General features: G+C 36.9%; 1 protein-coding gene across 1 annotated transcript; it reads right to left on the bottom strand.

The window, feature by feature from the left end:
* Positions 1–792: 792 nt before the first annotated feature.
* LOC110441104 (peptidyl-prolyl cis-trans isomerase-like) lies at positions 793–18158 on the bottom strand (the record flags this gene model as incomplete). The annotated part of the gene is made up of 10 exons (XM_021484204.1): positions 793–1591; positions 2176–2242; positions 6875–6950; positions 7144–7249; positions 7777–7856; positions 8579–8705; positions 13144–13277; positions 17539–17620; positions 17814–17840; positions 18108–18158. Coding segments are annotated over 10 exons (819 nt in total), but the record flags the coding sequence as incomplete, so codon positions are not given.
* Positions 18159–18230: the final 72 nt, after the last annotated feature.

The raw sequence follows: 18230 nt of genomic DNA, 5'->3' as shown, positions 1-18230 counted from the left end.
CATTGCTGTACACCTTTGAGTTGTGGTTGGTATATTTTATAACTACCATTGCTGTACACCTTTGAGTCGTGGTTGGTATTTTTGTAACTATCATTGATGTACACCTTTGAGCCGTTGTTGGTATATTTTATAACCATCATTGCTGAGAACCTTGCTGGTATATTTTGTTTTTCTTGACACTCAGATTTGTTGTTTTACCAATCTGCCTTTCTATTTTGGTTAATGCAGAACCACACTTCATATCACAGTACACCATTAATCTACATGACTGCTGTGACCTCAAAACGGGTCAATGTCATTTATTTGAACACACTTGAGACCCCTTCATCCCAGCATACTACTAGACTTTCAGAAGAAGTTTTTAAAATGCAGGTATTCACAAATTTGATCCCTGTAGCCTTGGCAGTGGGATAAGTCATTCATTTAAACAAACTTCACATCCCTTCATCTCTGCATGCTATTGGCCAAATATCATCAACCTAGGCTTGGTTATTGATTAGTTGTTTAACGTATTAACAAATCTGACCCATGTGGCCTTAAAGGTGGATAAAGGTCATTCATTTTAACAAACTTCATAGCAATTTGTCCAAGCTGATTCTAGCCAAATATCACTACCCTAGGCATCTTAGTTATTTAGAAATCATTTAAAACTTTAAAAAAAAGTTGACACTAGCCAGCCTGACTGAAAATGGACAACAAACCATAGAGGAAGACTGATTGGACATTTAGTCCAGAGAACTGAAAATGGAATAATGTTTCCACTCAGAAAGTTATACAATAAAGAACAAAAGATCTCAAAATCTGCATTTATTTATAAAATTCATACAATGTAACATCATTTATTTAGTTAACAAGCAAGTGTTGATCTATAACATAAATCTGACCTGTATACATTGAAAACAGCTGTTCATATACAGTTTATTTTACTGTTCTTTCTATAAAAGTCCCTGCCCTCTGTAGTACCAGACATCTTTCACGGCACTCCTACTTCAGCTGTTCTGGCAATTTAACAAGACTTTAAAAGTTTGTAATAAAACATATTTATCATTATATATATCGGGTATCAAATCTGACCTCAAAGAACAAGACATTAAAACAGAATAAAGTGTTGGTATATGAATTACAAAATCCCCATATTGTTATACAGAACCTGTTATTCGTTTGAACTAATCATGCTTGGAGCTTGTTTTGTTCTCTGTCACTACACAGCAGTGCACACCAGGTGTACAGACATCCACCAGTAGTACTATACTGTAACAGGTTGAGTACTCTTACTGAAACACTCAAAACAGGTCAGGCACTTTTACTGAAACACTCAAAACAGGTCAAAGGTCACGAGCAAACATGATAGCTTGAAGCTGTCACAGATTCCAGAAGGCCCTGACACACCATTTAGCATCCTTGCCAATTTTCTGTCACATGATTAGGTACAGACAGGTTTGTTTAGGTGTACTCTGTCATAGTCGGGTTACCGTGGTAACTTCTCACTGGTGCTATCTCTATATTAAGTCAGGGAGCCATGTCATACTAGTTCCCCACAGTTTGTAATAGAAATTTTGTCAGTTGGTTTCCCAGATTTTGTTCCACATGCCTAAAAGAAAATGAAAAGATAGTTTCAACATCTAGTCCAATCATTGTCTTTTATACTGATACTTTCTCCTCCAATTAGTGGAACTTGTCCCTAGGCTTTTATTTAGTGCGCGAAAGGCTCACAGAAATGAAATTCTACTCATTTAGTTAATCTCACATTAGACAGAAATTATCAAAGATCCTATATTCATCTGATGTACAGGAGAATTAAAGATCCGTTAACATATCATAAAAAGACTAATATTTTCATATTGTTTCATATTAAGCTCTTTCAAGAATCTTTATGAAATGACACAACTCTATACAAATTCTATACTATTATAATTACATAAATCACTGAAACATAAAGTACAGCCTCTACAATCAACTGTACATTCTTATCCCCATAAACTCAGGAGTAAGACACCAGACTTAGATCCCTAATGATTAGGGACAAATATATAGAAACCTGTCTAATTCTGACATCCTGCAATATCTGACAAAAAGCTATAGCCTATCACATTCCAAATAATAAATTAAAATTCCATTTATTGTCTCTCTAACAAAGTCCTTACTTATAAGTTATTGATCACAGATATTGTTTACCTCCATTTTCCTCACGATCTCGTAGCCTTCTATCACCCTGCCAAACACCACGTGTTTACCATCCAGCCTGTAATTAGAAACAAGTAGCCATTGATCATTTTCCAACAACTTTATATGATTTCCATTTAAATTTTCACAATTAAGGAGGAAAGTAATACTGTACATTGCGTAATTTTGGTTCTTCAAACACGGAACCAATTTCTCTCTCTGACGGTTAAATTAAAAACGAAATTATAACTCCCATTGTACTGTCTCAACTCAAGGCACAGACAAAAAGGATTATGCAACAAATAGGATTTTGGCTAAAGTTAATTAAAATCCTTTTCAAACCCTTTTGCTATAGTTAGGCCCAATGCAAGAATAAGATCGTTGACTTTTGACCCATGGAAGTGACCTCGATCTTGCAATACATAGTTCATATTTAAAAAAAAAAAATGAACTAGAACACTGACAGGTCAGTAAGGGCCCCGTCTTGTGGCAATATATCCCCCATAATCATCAAGAAGCAATCTGCCCATATAGCTGAGCTTGATGTTTGACATTTTGACTTCAAAAAGAATCGCAAGGAAGCAAAACATACATTTTACATGTACTATGATGTGAGTCTTGTTTCCTTCCACCTCCATATTTGCTTGGCTAACAGAAATGTAAATACCAGTGCAATACTCATTGGTTAGCTTTGATTAGTTTTATTTCACCTTAAATACCTCCTCCATCAAGATCGAAGGTCAAAGTCAGAGATCTGCTTTGCCTTTCACCTTTGGACCCAAATGACCTGACCTTTAACCCACTGACCCTGATCTTTGGTCATTTGACTTATTCTTTAATTCCGACCAACTTTGCTCCATCATGTCATAACAAAATGTTCATCGATGAAAAGATGCAAAATTTGACCTGGACCTTTGAACCTAATGACCTTGATCTTTGACCTCGACTTTTTACCTCAGTGTGCCTTTCACCTTTGGACCCAAATGACCTGACCTTTAACCCAGTGACCCTGATCTTTGGTCAGTTGAGTTATTCTTTAATTCCAACCAACTTTGCTTCATAATATCATAACAAAAATGTTCATCAGTGAAAAATACAAAACTTGACCTTGACCTTGAACCTTTGGTCCCCATAACCTGGACCTTAGGTCAATTGACTCTGTGTTAAGTTCGGAACAACTTTGCTTCATAACAACATTAAAAAAATGTTCATCAGTAAAAGGATACAATATTTGAACTGAACAGTGACCTTGACCTTAAGTCAGTTGAATCCTTGCTAAATTCCGACCAACTTTGCTTCATAATGTCATAACAAAATGTTCATCAGTGAAAAGATACTAAATTTGATGTTGACCTTTGACCCAGTGACCTTCACCTTTGGTCAAATGACTCCTCGTTTAATTCCAACAAACATTGCTTCAAAGTGTCATAACGAAATGTTCACCAGTGAAAAGATACAAAATGTAACCTTGATCTTTGACCCGATGACCTTTACCTTTAGTCAGTTGACCCCTTGTTTAATTCTGACCAACATTGCTTCATAGTGTCATAACAAAATGTTCATAGGTGAAAAGATACAAAATTTGACCTTGACCTATGACCCAGTGATCTTGACCTTTGGTCAGTTGACTATTTGTTTAATTCTGACAAACTTTGCTTCATAATGTCATAAAATGCTCATCAGTGAAAAGCTACAAAATTTGACCTTGACCTTTGATCCATTGACCTTGACCTTTGATCAGTTGACTCCTTGTTTAATTCTGATCAACTTTGCTTCATCATGTCATAACAAAATGTTCATCGGTGAAAAGATGCAAAATTTGACCTGGACCTTTGATCCTAATGACCTTGATCTTTGACCTCGACTCTTTACCTCAGTGTGTCTCTTTGTTTAATTCCGACCAACTTTGCTTCATGATGTCATAAAATGCTCATTAGTGAAAAGCTACAAAATTTGACCTTGACCTTTGACCTTGACCTCTGACCTTGACCTTTGGTCAATTGACTCCTTGTTTAATTCTGATCAACTTTGCTTCATCATGTCATAACAAAATGTTCATCACTGAAAAGATGCAAAATTTTACCTGGACATTTTAACCTAATGATCTTAACCTTGGACTTTGGCTTTTTACCTCAGTGTGTATTTTTGTGAACTGAACATCTTGACCAAGTTTCATGTAAATCGGTCAATAAATACTAAAGTTATCAGCAAGGGCCCCGTCTTGTGGCAACATATCCCCCATAATCATCAAGAAGCAATCTGCCCATATAGCTGAGCTTGATGTTTAACATTTTGGCTTCAAAAAGAATCGCAAGGAAGCAAAACATACATTTTACATGTACTATGATGTGAGTCTTGTTTCCTTCCACCTCCATATTTGCTTGGCTAACAGAAATGTAAATACCAGTGCAATACTCATTTTTGTGAACTGAACATCTTGACAAAGTTTCATGTGAATCGGTCAATAAATACTAAAGTTATCAACCAGGAACAAAATTTGTGGATGGACAGACAGAAAGGAAGATGGACGGACGGACAGACACTGATTACATTAGGGCACCCGTATCTCCGATACGGGGCCCTAATTATTTACCATTTTCTGCTATAAACATCATATTGGTTAATTGGGGCTATCTTTCTTGGTGCAGATTTTTTCCAATGCACATGCATAGATGCGAAATTGCGTTGCTATGCAGAAATAGCCCAATATATGGTGTTTCGGGACATTTAGCATGCATAAATGAAAGCCTCGGCATGTGACAAACAAAAATTCCTTTCTATGAATGAACACTGGTATAAAAAAAAATGTTGCATGCGGAGGCTTTCAAAAATTGAAGAGTGTTTGGTTAATTTCCTTCAAAATAGCCTGTTTTCAACCAAATAGCGCATAACAGATGATTATATTCACACACTTTCTTGTGAAAATAGGGGTTTATGTCTCTCTTTGTAAAGCTATATCTCCTTAACCAGTTGTCATATTAATTTGAAATTTCATATTTGCATACTTCATTTATTCCAGATTACGAAAATATCAGTAAATTCAAAATCCCTGATGAGGCCGAAAAACTACTTTTAACGGTCCTAGTCCTTTGCCATCCAAACCTGACATACATTTATGACATCTAATCTGTTTCATCAAATGCAATTCAACAGTTTAGAAGTCATGGTTTATATTTTAACAGAAATTAGAAAGTTCAGTGACTAGTACATAATACAGTATTACGAATAAATATTTACATTTGCCCCCGCGCCGTCCCATTACAACAGTGTTAGAGGGCAAGTGTAATTATATAGGCTATAATTACAACTGCTCGACTATAATTACAACTGCCTGTTTCAGGTGTAGGAATATATGTAAACAAACAAAATGGCCGCCTGAAATGTATTTTGAGGCAGGGCAAATGGTTTTTGTAGGAATATGTCTTAAAAAAGAAAAATATGTAAATATAAAAAATACCTGGTTGTCTGGATGTAATTATTGTTGATATAGCGGGTTTTATGGGATTTGCCAGAGGCCACTCGTAATTATATCAACAATGATTACATCCAGACAACCAGTTATTGTTTAATTAATTTTCAATAATTTTTGTCTGTAAATATAAAGAAACAGATAAATAGGCCCTGAATCAGTGAGTTATCCTTATCCACATACATATGGGTAGACTTGGGGTCGGTGTGTAGGGGTTGCACATTGTCAACTAACCAGTCATTCTCTAACACTTTAAACATGATCAGTTTATATACTAGAGTATCAAAGATTAAGCTGTGGAAAGGGAGATAACTTGAATAAATGCTTCTTACTTAAACTATTAAGTTGTATTTTGCTACGTTTTTATTTGTACTTTGATGATGTAGGGTTGACTAATTCCATGACACTTATATTCATCATGTCAGATTTTTCTACTAACTGAGCTAAATTTTCTTTTAAAGGTTTTAGATATGGTTTGATAAGAATTTAAGACCTAGGGCCTGTTCGTTTATGCGTAACAACCAGTTCGTCAGTTTTTAAGTGTAGTATTTTTTTGGTATAAATCCTGGCAGACCTGCAAAAGTTAATGCAGGCCTTGCAAGGCTTTGTCAAGACTTGCCTGAAAACAGCATCTGATTACTGGGTCCAACCTTATTTAATAAACGATCAACTCTGGTCCAACCGGTTCAACCGTTTGGATCGCGATAAACGAAAGCGTCCCAAAAGTCATCTTTGCCCTAAGCATGTGCTTACAATATGATTTTATTCCCCCCACTCCAATGACAGACTTTTTCAGGCTTTAACCTAACTTTACCTTAAAAACACACAACGCAAAATGATGATATATACCGCATTGTTTGGCGTGGTATATGTAATATTAATTTCTGAATGGTTGAAATTGCTTAGCGATGAAATTTCAACACAATATCGTGTTTTGTCCAAAATTCCTTTGTTTTTAATTTATAAAAAACTAGAAAATGTCTGTAAGACATAAATGCCCCCACTCCTGGGCAATACTATAGCCCCCCCCCCATTAAATGGCGGGGGCATACTAAAAAAGAAACAGTTATTAACTATGAACTAGTAGTCTTTAAAGGAAAAGATGATATACAGATGCTACAATGTAAGTTACCTGACTTTTCAGACTATGTACATGGTAAGGCAATACATGATTTTTTTTTATTCAACTTGATACCGACTTGTCTTGAATACTTAATAAATTCATAAACAAACCCCACTCACCAATCTGTTTTTTCAGTACAAATGAAGAACTGTGATCCATTGCTATTGGGACCCGAGTTAGCCATTGACATAGTACCTACAACATGGAAAAACACATACAGGTCAGCATCATTGACATAGTACCTACAACATGGAAAAACGCATACAGGTCAGCATTTAGTTGTATGCAATGTCATTTTGGTGTTTTTTTTAATTTTTTGTGGAAACCACAAGCACTTATCTTTAATTATAACTAATTCTTCTCTTTATGAGGAAAACTAATTTCTTACCTGATGCTGTATGTTTTAAGATGAAATTTTCGTCTTCAAACTTGCGCCCATATATGGACTTGCCCCCAGTACCGTTGTGGTTGGTGAAATCTCCTCCTTGACACATCTACTATAGGTTCAGGGAGAAGCAAACTTACTCATTGTGTCATGGCTATAGATTTCTGGGGTTAGCTTTTGTAGATTTTTTAAACCAGGTATACATACTGACAAATAAATCATGCATTCAGCAGAGTGGAAATCAACTGAAGACCTTAAAGAAAATCAACTTTTGCACCAAATTTGTGAAATTAAGATTAGTGGGTATTGATTTTTCATTATTATTATTACAATGGAATACAATAGTATTTCCTGGTAATGGAGTTCATTGGACAAATTTACCTTGTTCAGACAAGTACACCGAGTAATCCATGTTTGCACATAACATACTTTTCATTTGTTACAAATTATAGCTATATCGATGTGTCTTCCATTGTTCAAGTTCTTTATTACTTTGAGCTTTTCAGCTCATCAGTATGAAGATTTTGCCTGGGGTCGCCAAGTTTGGTCAGGTAAGAATTACAAGTGTAATGATTTCTCTTTTTTTTTGTTTGCCCGGTGTTATATCGTGTTACGCTTTGTAACAATCAAGGATACAAACTGGGGGATAACTCTGTGGAAACTGCTGCCTTTGAAACCAAATCCTTTCTCATGTGTGCAGAGGCATCGGAAGTTCTCTGAAACAGATAAAAAACAGTCAACTTTTGGATTACCAATCTATAATACATGATACATTGCTGATGAAACAAACAGCACTTTTTGGCTATGATGTTTGTAAATGACTCTAAATATTTGAAACCTAGTGTTTCAGCAGCAAAGGATTTGATATCTAATGATGAGGAGAACTTGCATCTTACCACTTAACAGGTATTTGTGATTTTAATAATTTAAACATTGTGGTAGTTTTGATGCCGATATTATTCTTAAAACATATGTTACACTACCTTAAAATTTGAGGTTTGGATAACACTTTGGAATTCATAATTTCCAGAATTGTTAGTTTCGTAAGTTAGATATCTGCCACAAATGAGTTCTGTTATTAGTTCGAAAGAATAAATAATGACAAATACAAAGCTTTCATGGAACGTTTTCAGTGGATTCAGTAACAAATACTTCCTTCAGAATTACATTTGTATGTACAGCTTTTCTAATGGGAAGTTCATCCTGAGAATGAGATATATAACATTCATTTCTATGGTGGGGAAATTCAAGCTTTGTAACCTAATCAAAAAAAGAAATAAAATAACATTTAACAAAAAAAGTCACAGTGATGTGTTCTACACTGGTGATGTATTACGGTAGTGATTATTACTGCAGGACTTTTGGAAAAGTGCTTGAGAACCAAAGATTGATTTATTTGGCCTTCACCAGAGAGAAGGGTATGGCCGTGACAGTTTACCTGCAGTTTTAGGAACGACGTCTGCCCGAAGTTCTATTACCACCCGTCCAGACGTCCGACTGCCAACTTTGATATCTAAGTAAACCTGTGGATTCCCTTTGCTCCTCTTAGGTGCTGATGCAGTTGTCTAAATCAGAAAAACAAATACATGGTATAGATATTCCATACTGCCACAAACTGCCACAAACCATCAAATATGACACTGTTCTATCTTAAAGTTCACACTACACATATACATGTAGTACAATGTAGCAACATTTTGACATAAACTGTACCTTTATTTAATCATTGATGACAATAATATAAATATAACACCTCAAGAAAAATATAATGGCAATTATTTATATAATTTAACAACAAGAGTACTGTGGGGCGGAACAAAATACGCCCGTCGAATGCCATATAGTGTTATATACTTTCTTTCATTGAAATAAGATCTGCATCATTCTAAGAGAGGTTAGCTGGTATGCTATAAACAAGAGGCCCAATGGGCCTGAATCGCTCACCTGGTATTACTCTCACACTTGTTATCTTAAAGGTGGACTAAAATACATCTAAAGGCAGAATATCAGTGGTTGATTCATAAGAACCTATTAAAAGATTTAAAAATATGACCACTGTGACCTTGAATATAGCAAATGTCATAAATTTTAACAAACTTGGTAGCCCTTCATCCCAGACTGTGAATGGCCAAATATCATCACCCTTGGCCTTTTGCTAATTGAGAAGTTGTTTAAAGTTTTTTTGAAACATATTTAACCCCTGTGACCTTGGATATACATATCAAGGTCATTCATTTGAACAAACTTGGTAGCCCTTCATCCTAGCATGCTACTTGCCAAATATCATAACCCTTGGCCTCTTTGTTATTAAGAAGAGGTTGTATAAAGGTTTCAAACATATTTGACCCCTGTGACCTTGAATATAAGTAAAGGTCATTCATTTGAACAAACTTGGTAGCCCATCATCCCAGCATGTTACTTGCCAAATATCATAACCCTAGGCCTCTTAGTTAGTTAGAAGAAGTTGTATAAAGGTTTCAAACATGTTTGACCCCTGTGACCTTGAATATTTGTCAAAGCCATTTATTTGAACAAACTTGGTAGCCCTTCATCCCAGCATGCTACTGGCCAAATATCATTATCCTAGGACTTGTGGTTATTGAGGAGAAGTTGTTTAAATGTTTTAAACACATTTCCTCATTGTGACATTGAATATTTGTCAAGGTCATTCATTTGAACAAACTTGGTAGCCCTTCATCCTAGCATGCTACTTGCCAAATATCATAACCCTTGGCCTCTTTGTTATTAAGAAGAGGTTGTATAAAGGTTTCAAACATATTTGACCCCTGTGACCTTGAATATAAGTAAAGGTCATTCATTTGAACAAACTTGGTAGCCCATCATCCCAGCATGTTACTTGCCAAATATCATAACCCTAGGCCTCTTAGTTAGTTAGAAGAAGTTGTATAAAGGTTTCAAATATGTTTGACCCCTGTGACCTTGAATATTTGTCAAAGTCATTTATTTGAACAAACTTGGTAGCCCTTCATCCCAGCATGCTACTGGCCAAATATCATTATCCTAGGACTTGTGGTTATTGAGGAGAAGCTGTTTAAATGTTTTAAACACATTTCCTCATTGTGACATTGAATATTTGTCAAGGTCATTCATTTGAACAAACTTAGTAGACCTTCATCCCAGCATGCTACTTGCCAAATATCATCATCCTAGGCTCCTTGGTTATTTAGAAGAAGTTGTTTCAAGGTTTTAAACATATTTGACCCCTGTGACCTTGAATATCAGTCAAGGTCATTCATTTAAACAACTTGGTAGCCCTTAATCACGTCATGCTACTGGCCAAATAGCATCCTCCTAGGCCTTTTGGTTATTGAGAAGTTGTTGTTTAAAGTTTTTAAACATATTTGACCCCTGTGACCTTGAATATATTTAAAGGTCATTCATTTGAACAAACTTGGTAGCCATTCATCCCAGCATGTTACTTGCCAAATATCAATATCCTAGGCCTCTTAGTTATTCAGAGGAAGTTGTAGAAAGATTTTTTAAGACAATTGACCCCTGTGACCTTGAAAATGGATGAAGGCCATTCATTTGAACAAACTTGGTAGCCCTTTTATCCCAGCATGCTACTTGCCAAATATCATCACCCTGGGCATTTTGGTTATTCAGAAGAAGTTGTGTAAAGTTTTAAACATATTTGACCCCTGTGACCTTGAAAAAAGATGAAGGTCATTTATTTGAACAACCTTTGTAGCCCTTCATCCCAGTTTGCTTCTGGTCAAATATCATCACCCTAGGCCTTGCGGTTATTAAGAAGAAATTGTTTAAAGTAAAATATTGATGCCGTACGGCGGACGGACGACGGACGCTGCACCATGCCATAAGCTCACTTGGCCCTTCGGGCCAGGTGAGCTAAAAATGTAGGAGAGAATCTTCTGACAAAAAATCAATAACTGAAATGAACAAAGGGCAATAACTTTTGTAACAAGAGGCCCAAGAGGGCCTGTATCGCTCACCTGAATATTTAAGCAGTCATAGCAAAATATTCTCATTAAATATTATATTGCACTACAAATATTTCCCTCGCAAACTTTGTTGGCTCCATCTGTTGAAACTACCAGCAAAATATTATTATAAGATTCTATGCTTTTTGATTCTTCTTCAGAAGTTGCTGACATATTTTTCCCTGTGATCTTGTGAGTAGGTCAATATTATTTTCCTTCTCAAATTGGTTAGCTCTATTCCAAAAAGCTACCAGCCAAATCTTATGAATCCATTCCTTTTAGTTCTCAAGAACAAATCCATTAAAATGTTGTTGACCTCTGTGACCTCTAAAGTAGGTTGAGGTCATTTTCATTTGCAAACTTTGGTGAGCTCTATCCCGGGAAGTCACCAGCCAAATATTATAATTTTATGCCTTTTAATTCTTCAGAAGAAGCTGTTTGAACTGTTTGACATATTTGAACGCTGTGACCTTGAAAGTAGGTCAAGGTCATTTTCATTCGCAAACTTTGTTTGGCTCTTTCCCAGGAAGCCACCTGCCAAATATTAAGATTTTATAACTACCAGTTCTTCAGAAGAAGTCGTTTAAAGTGTTTGACATATCTGCCTCATGTGACCTTAAAAGAAGGTCAAGGTCATTTTCATTCTCAAACTTTGTTCGGCTCTTTCCTAGGAAGCTACAAGCCAAATATAGAGATTATATACCTTTCAGTTCTTCAGAAGAAGTCGTTTGAAGTGTCTGACACATTTGACTCCTGTGACCTTGAAAGAAGGTCAAGGTCATTTTCATTCTCAAACTTTGTCGGGCTCTATCCAAGGAAGCCATCAATCAAAAATAAAGATTCTATACCTTTCAGTTCTTCAGAAGAAGTCATTTGAAGCTTTTGACATATATGACCCCTGTGACCTTGAAAGTAGGTCAAACTAGTTTTCATTCTCAAACTTTGTTGGGCTCTATCCCAGGAAGCCACCAGCCAAATATAAAGATTATATACCTTTCAGTTCTTCAGAAGAAGTCGTTTGAAGTGTTTGACACATTTGACCCCTGTGACCTTGAAAGTAGGTCAAGGTCATTTTCATTCTCAAACTTTGTTGGGCTCTATCCCAGGAAGCCATCAGCCAAATATGAAGATTCTATACCTTTTAGTTCTCTAGAAGAAGTCGTTTGAAGTTTTTGACATATTTGACCCCTGTGACCTTGAAAACAGGTCAAGGTCATTTTCGTTCTCAAACTTACTAGGACTCCTACCAACGAAGCTTTCAGCCAAATATCTTGACTCTAGGCCTGTCCGTTCTTCAGAAGAAGTTGTTCAAAGGAAAAGTTGAAGGACGGACGGACGAACGGACGGACGGACGAACGGACGGACGACGGACGCCGCGCCATGGCATAAGCTCACTTGGCACTTCGTGCCAGGTGAGCTAAAAACTGTTGAATCAAATTTCTTTTAAGGGAGACACAAATTCATATCATGATTATAATGTATACCAAGTTTCAAAGAGATCAGTCGAAAAATGTAGGAGATCTCCGGACAAAAATCGAATACTGAAATGAACAAAGGACAATAACTTTAGGAAAAATTGTCGAATCAAATTTCTTTAAGGGAGACACAACTTCATATCATGATTATAATGTATACAAAGTTTCAAAGAGATCGGTCGAAAAACGTAGGAGGAGATATCCGGACAAAAATAAAATACTGAAATGAACGAAGGGCAATAACTTTTGGAAAATTGTCGAATCAAAATTCTTTTAAGGGAGACACAACTTCATATCATGATCATAATGTATACTAAGTTTCAAAGAGATCAGTCGAAAAATGTAGGAGGAGATTGCTGGACAAACAAAGTTTACGCCGGATGGACGGACAACGCCACACCATAATACTACTGTCAAATTTGACGGTCGTATGAAAATGGTTATCAATTCTAATAATTTAAAGAGGAAATTGCAAGGCCATTAAAGGTGTACATGATTATTGTCCTGCTGATTAAAGAGTAATAAAAAGCTTTTTAATTGGAAAGTTGGCATCACTTAGTACCTACCGTGTCTGTGTCCTCCGCAGCCCTCTTCACACCAGTAACACCATTTTCCTTGCCTTCTTCCTCGCCCTCTCCATCTATTTTGTCATCCAATGTTTCACCAGCATGCTTCTGTAGCCAGGTGTCCTCTGACCAAACTGTTCAGAAATACATACATTATATAGGTGATATATACATGGTATATGTTTTCATCATGACATTGAATTAATCAGGACTGTTACTCACTGCCTTAGTGATATTCATCGAGTTAATATGTCAGTAATTTGCACTGATGCAGCCATCATATCTAATTGCAGAAAGAACGTTGAATATATTAAAGATATGACTTATTTTCCTACTTTGATAACAGTATCCTTGCCTGCATGGGACCACCTTTTTAAAAGACTAGTGGGTAGACTTAACATACAAAATGTCCCAAAATACATGTGTCTATTTTGAATGTTAATAACTTTTGATGGTACATTGTATTCAAATAAGAAGATGATGCGTACATATATATCAAGTGTTTTCATAAATGGTTTTTTGTTTTTGCAGATATCAACAAATTCTTCCATTTATTGGATATGCTCAAACTGACGTCCTTTTTGGAAAATATCTTTCTGAAATTCACGATTACTGTCGCACATGTTTCAGCAGAAATGTTTCTAATGTCTCTCCTAATTATGAATTTTAGTTCAGTTACCAGTAATGTGTCAGGCTTGGGGGTTATGTATTATGTCTTTCAAGTATCTCCAGAAACAAGAGGCCCAGTGGGCCTGTATCGCTCACCTGGATATCTAAGCAATCATGGCAAAATATTCTCCAAATAAGATCCAAGGGAATATGCCAGACCCCAAGGCCAAACTTTGTAGCATATCTGTATTAGATTTTTCATGCCCAGCAATTTTATGTATGGTTATGGGGTGGGGATCTCAACTGTTTCCAAGCTGTGACTCAGAAACTAGGTCATTAGTGTTGTAGCCAGACCCCAGGATCAATTCTAATATCATGACTGCATTTGTCCCTTTTTCCCAGCATTTGTATATATAGTTTTGGGGTGGGGATCTCAACCGTTTCAAAGTTATTACTCAGGGGTTAAGTCTTCAAGGGTGGGACAGACCCTGGGGCCAATTCTAATATCATGACTGCATTCGTCTCTTTATGCCCAACAATTGTATTTATAGTTTTGGGGTGGGGATCTTAACCATTTCGAAGTTATGACCCAGGGGTTAAGTCTACAAGGGTGGGGCAGTCCCCAAGGCCATCCTGGAAGCATATGTGCATTCATCTCTTTATACTCAGCAATTGAATATATGGTTATAGGGGGGGGATTTCAACTGTTTCCAAGCTGTGACTAAGAAACTAGGTCCCTAGGGGTTCATTCAGACCCCAGGGTCTATTCTAATATCATGACTGCATTCGGCTCTTTATGCCCATCATTTGTATATAGTTGTGGGGTGGGGATCTCAACCGTTTTAAAGCTATGGCCCAAGGACTATGTCTCCAAGGGTGGGGACAGACCCTAGGGCCATCCTGGAAGCAAATGTGCATTCCTTTCTTTATACTCAGCAATTGTATATATGGTAGTATGGTGGGGATCTCAACCATATCCAAGTAATAAACCTTTTTTGGCCCCACCCCTTAGTCCGGGGTGTCAGCCACACCATTTGTACAATTCTAAATCCCTGCCTCCCATGAATGCTTTCAACCAAATATGATTGATATCCATGACATAGTTCTACAGAAGAAGTTGTTTATAGCAATATAGTCAAATTGCCACCTTTTGGCCCCGCCCTCAGCCCCCTGGTGGGTCAGCCCCACCATTTGTACAATTTCGAATCCCCACCACCTAGGGATGCTTCCAGTCAAATATAGTTGACATCCATCTCTCAGTTCCAGAGAAGTCGCTTAAAGCAATATAGCCAAATAACCCTTTTGGCCCTGCCCTCAGCCCCCTGGGGGGCCAGCCCCACCATTTGTACAATTTTGAATCCTCACCACCTAAGGATGCTTCCAGTAAAATATGGTTGATATCCATCTCTTAGTTCCAGAGAAGAAGGTGCTTAAAGCAATATAGCCAAATTGCCCCCTTTTTGCCCCGCCCCTCAGCCCTCTGGAGGGTCAGCCCCACAATTTGTACAATTTTGATTCCCCACCACCTATGGATGCTTCCAGTCAAATTTAGTTAAATTCCAATCAGCAGTTAAGAAGAAGTCATTTGAACAAATTGTTGACAGACGCGCGACGGACGCCACGGTATGGCATAAGCTCACCTTGGTCCTTCGGACCCGGTGAGCTATTAAAAGTCCAGGAGATTCAAATCAGGGAAATGAGGAAGCCATCCATTGACCTTCTTTAAGTTTTCCTCAAATCTGTTTTTGCAACCTCGCAATATATTTTTTTTTGTGAGGAATTGCTCCATCCTGCTGAAAGCAATATATTAATTGGGTTTATACCTCTCCTGCACAAACTTGGCAGAAACGTTTTCTTTAGAATATCAACGTAATGTTCACTGTTAACAGTCTGGGTCTCTCCAGTGATATCTCGGAAAAAGTAAGGCCTACTGATTATGCCTTACAACTTAATTGCTGTCCAAAATGAGTAACTTGTTTCCTGGTTTCTCTAGATACACATTTGGTTTTTCACTACCCAAGTATCAACAATTTCTCTTGTTCACAATTCCATTAAGACCAAAATGTGCCTTATCAGAAAACCAAATGTTTTCAACAATACCAGTGTTGTCCTTGATCCATCTAGCGAATTATATATATTAAAAGGTCATGTGGCTTAAGTCAAATCGTAGAATTTTATGCACACTGGAATGGGTAGCTGAAGTAGGGACTTCACCCCAAATTTCTTTGGTGTTTCACACACCTGATCAATTGTTTGTATAGACATCAACCTTCCACCATTAAAGTTCCTGCTGTCATGTTCTTATCTTGTATTGTTATACATTTCTAGGTTCCTTTTACTTTGTCTAAATACAAGCTCCTGAAAGGTTATGTTCTTGTTTAACCAATTATTCCTATGTAACCTTGTTCTATCAGGATACTTTTTCTACATCAGTCTTATCATACTAACAAGTGATTCTGTTTGGTTTGAAAATAAAAGTTTAGCACATCTGAAGCTTGTTAGGTGATCACATATTAAATATACATATATACATCAAAAAAATATTCTCAATATTAAAACCACATCATCATTTGTAACGATGTACATATACTGTAAAATACAATGTAGGACCACAAACCCCTGGTAGAATACACACACTACATACCTACACAAACCCCTGGTAGGAAATACACACTACATACCTAAACAAACCCCTGGTAGGAAATACACACTACATGCCTACACAAACCCCTGGTAGGAAATACACACTACATACCTAAACAAACCCCTGGTAGGAAATACACACTACATACCTACACAAACCCTGGAATGAAATACACACTACATGCCTACACAAACCCCTGGTAGGAAATACACACTACATACCAACACAAACCTCTGGTAGGAAATACACACTACATATCTATACAAACCCCTGGTAGGAAATACACACTACATACCTACACAAACCCTGGGTAGGAAATACACACTACATATCTATACAAACCCCTGGTAGGATATACACACTACATACCTACACAAACCCTGGAATGAGACACACACTACATACCTACACAAACCCTGGAATGAAACACACACTACATACCAACACAAACCCCTGGTAGTAAATATACACTACATACCTACACAACCCCTGGGTAGGAAATACACACTACATACCTACACAAACCCCTGGTAGGAAACACACACTACATACCAACACAAACCCCTGGTAGTAAATATACACTACATACCTACACAAACCCTGGAATGAAACACACACTACATACCTACACAAACCCCTGGTAGGAAATACACACTACATACCTACACAAACCTCTGGTAGGAAATACACACTACATACCTAAACAAACCCTGGAATGAAACACACACTACATACCTACACAAACCCCTGGTAGGAAATACACACTACATACCTACACAAACCCTGGGTAGGAAATACACACTACAAACCAACACAAACCCCTGGTAGTAAATATACACTACATACCTACACAAACCCCTGGAATGAAACACACACTACATATCTACACAAACCCCTGGAAGGAAACACACACTACATACCAACACAAACCCCTGGTAGTAAATACACACTTCATACCTACACAAACCCTTGGTAGGAAATACACACTTCATACCAACACAAACCCCTGGTAGTAAATACACACTACATACCTACACAAACCTCTTGTAGGAAATACACACTACATACCTACACAAACCCCTGGTAGGAAACACACACTACATGCCTACACAAACCCCTGGTAGGAAACACACACTACATACCTGCTCTTGACGCTCCATCCTTGATTTTCATTGGCTTAGCTATGTTCACTCTGATTGTTCTGCCAAACAGTTCAGATTCATTCTGTAAACAACAAACAAATCTGTGAATTAACACTGCAAAACTTTAAAATGTCTAATCATATGGAGACAATTTATTACCATACACAGATATGTTAACAGTATATACACTTGTACAAATGTTAACAGTATATACACTTGTACAAATAAGACATAAGTCCTATTCACCTCACATTAGTAGTAAATAGGAAACTTACCATGTTATCCACAGCAGCTGCAGAATCCTGGAACAAACAAAAATACACTACCTGTTAGTAACCTTTATGTAAGTACATCATTTTACCTTAATCTTGTCAATATATATGTAAGCTTACTTGTAACCTTCTTTTGAATATGAATACATGCTATTTGATCAGGAGATAAATTTCAGTATACAAAGATTTTTATTTTGAAAATCATCATGCTATATGTAACTAGAAATCTGTTGTGAACAATGGGAAACTAACTAATATCCTCTATATATTTTATATATGTTTCTATATAAATCTCACCTCCAGAAGTTCAAACTCGATGAAAGCAAATCCTCTGTGTTTTTCTAAAACATAAAAAAGAGAGAAATAAAAGTCACCGAATCCTAATGTCCTACAGACAATGGTCTGTGGTTCACTGGATGT

The sequence above is a fragment of the Mizuhopecten yessoensis genome, unplaced genomic scaffold (assembly GCF_002113885.1).
Source record: "Mizuhopecten yessoensis strain PY_sf001 unplaced genomic scaffold, ASM211388v2 scaffold715491, whole genome shotgun sequence".
NCBI lineage: Eukaryota > Metazoa > Mollusca > Bivalvia > Pectinida > Pectinidae > Mizuhopecten > Mizuhopecten yessoensis.
Note: the sequence above shows the minus strand (reverse complement) of the source record. Positions and strands in the feature narration are given on the sequence as shown.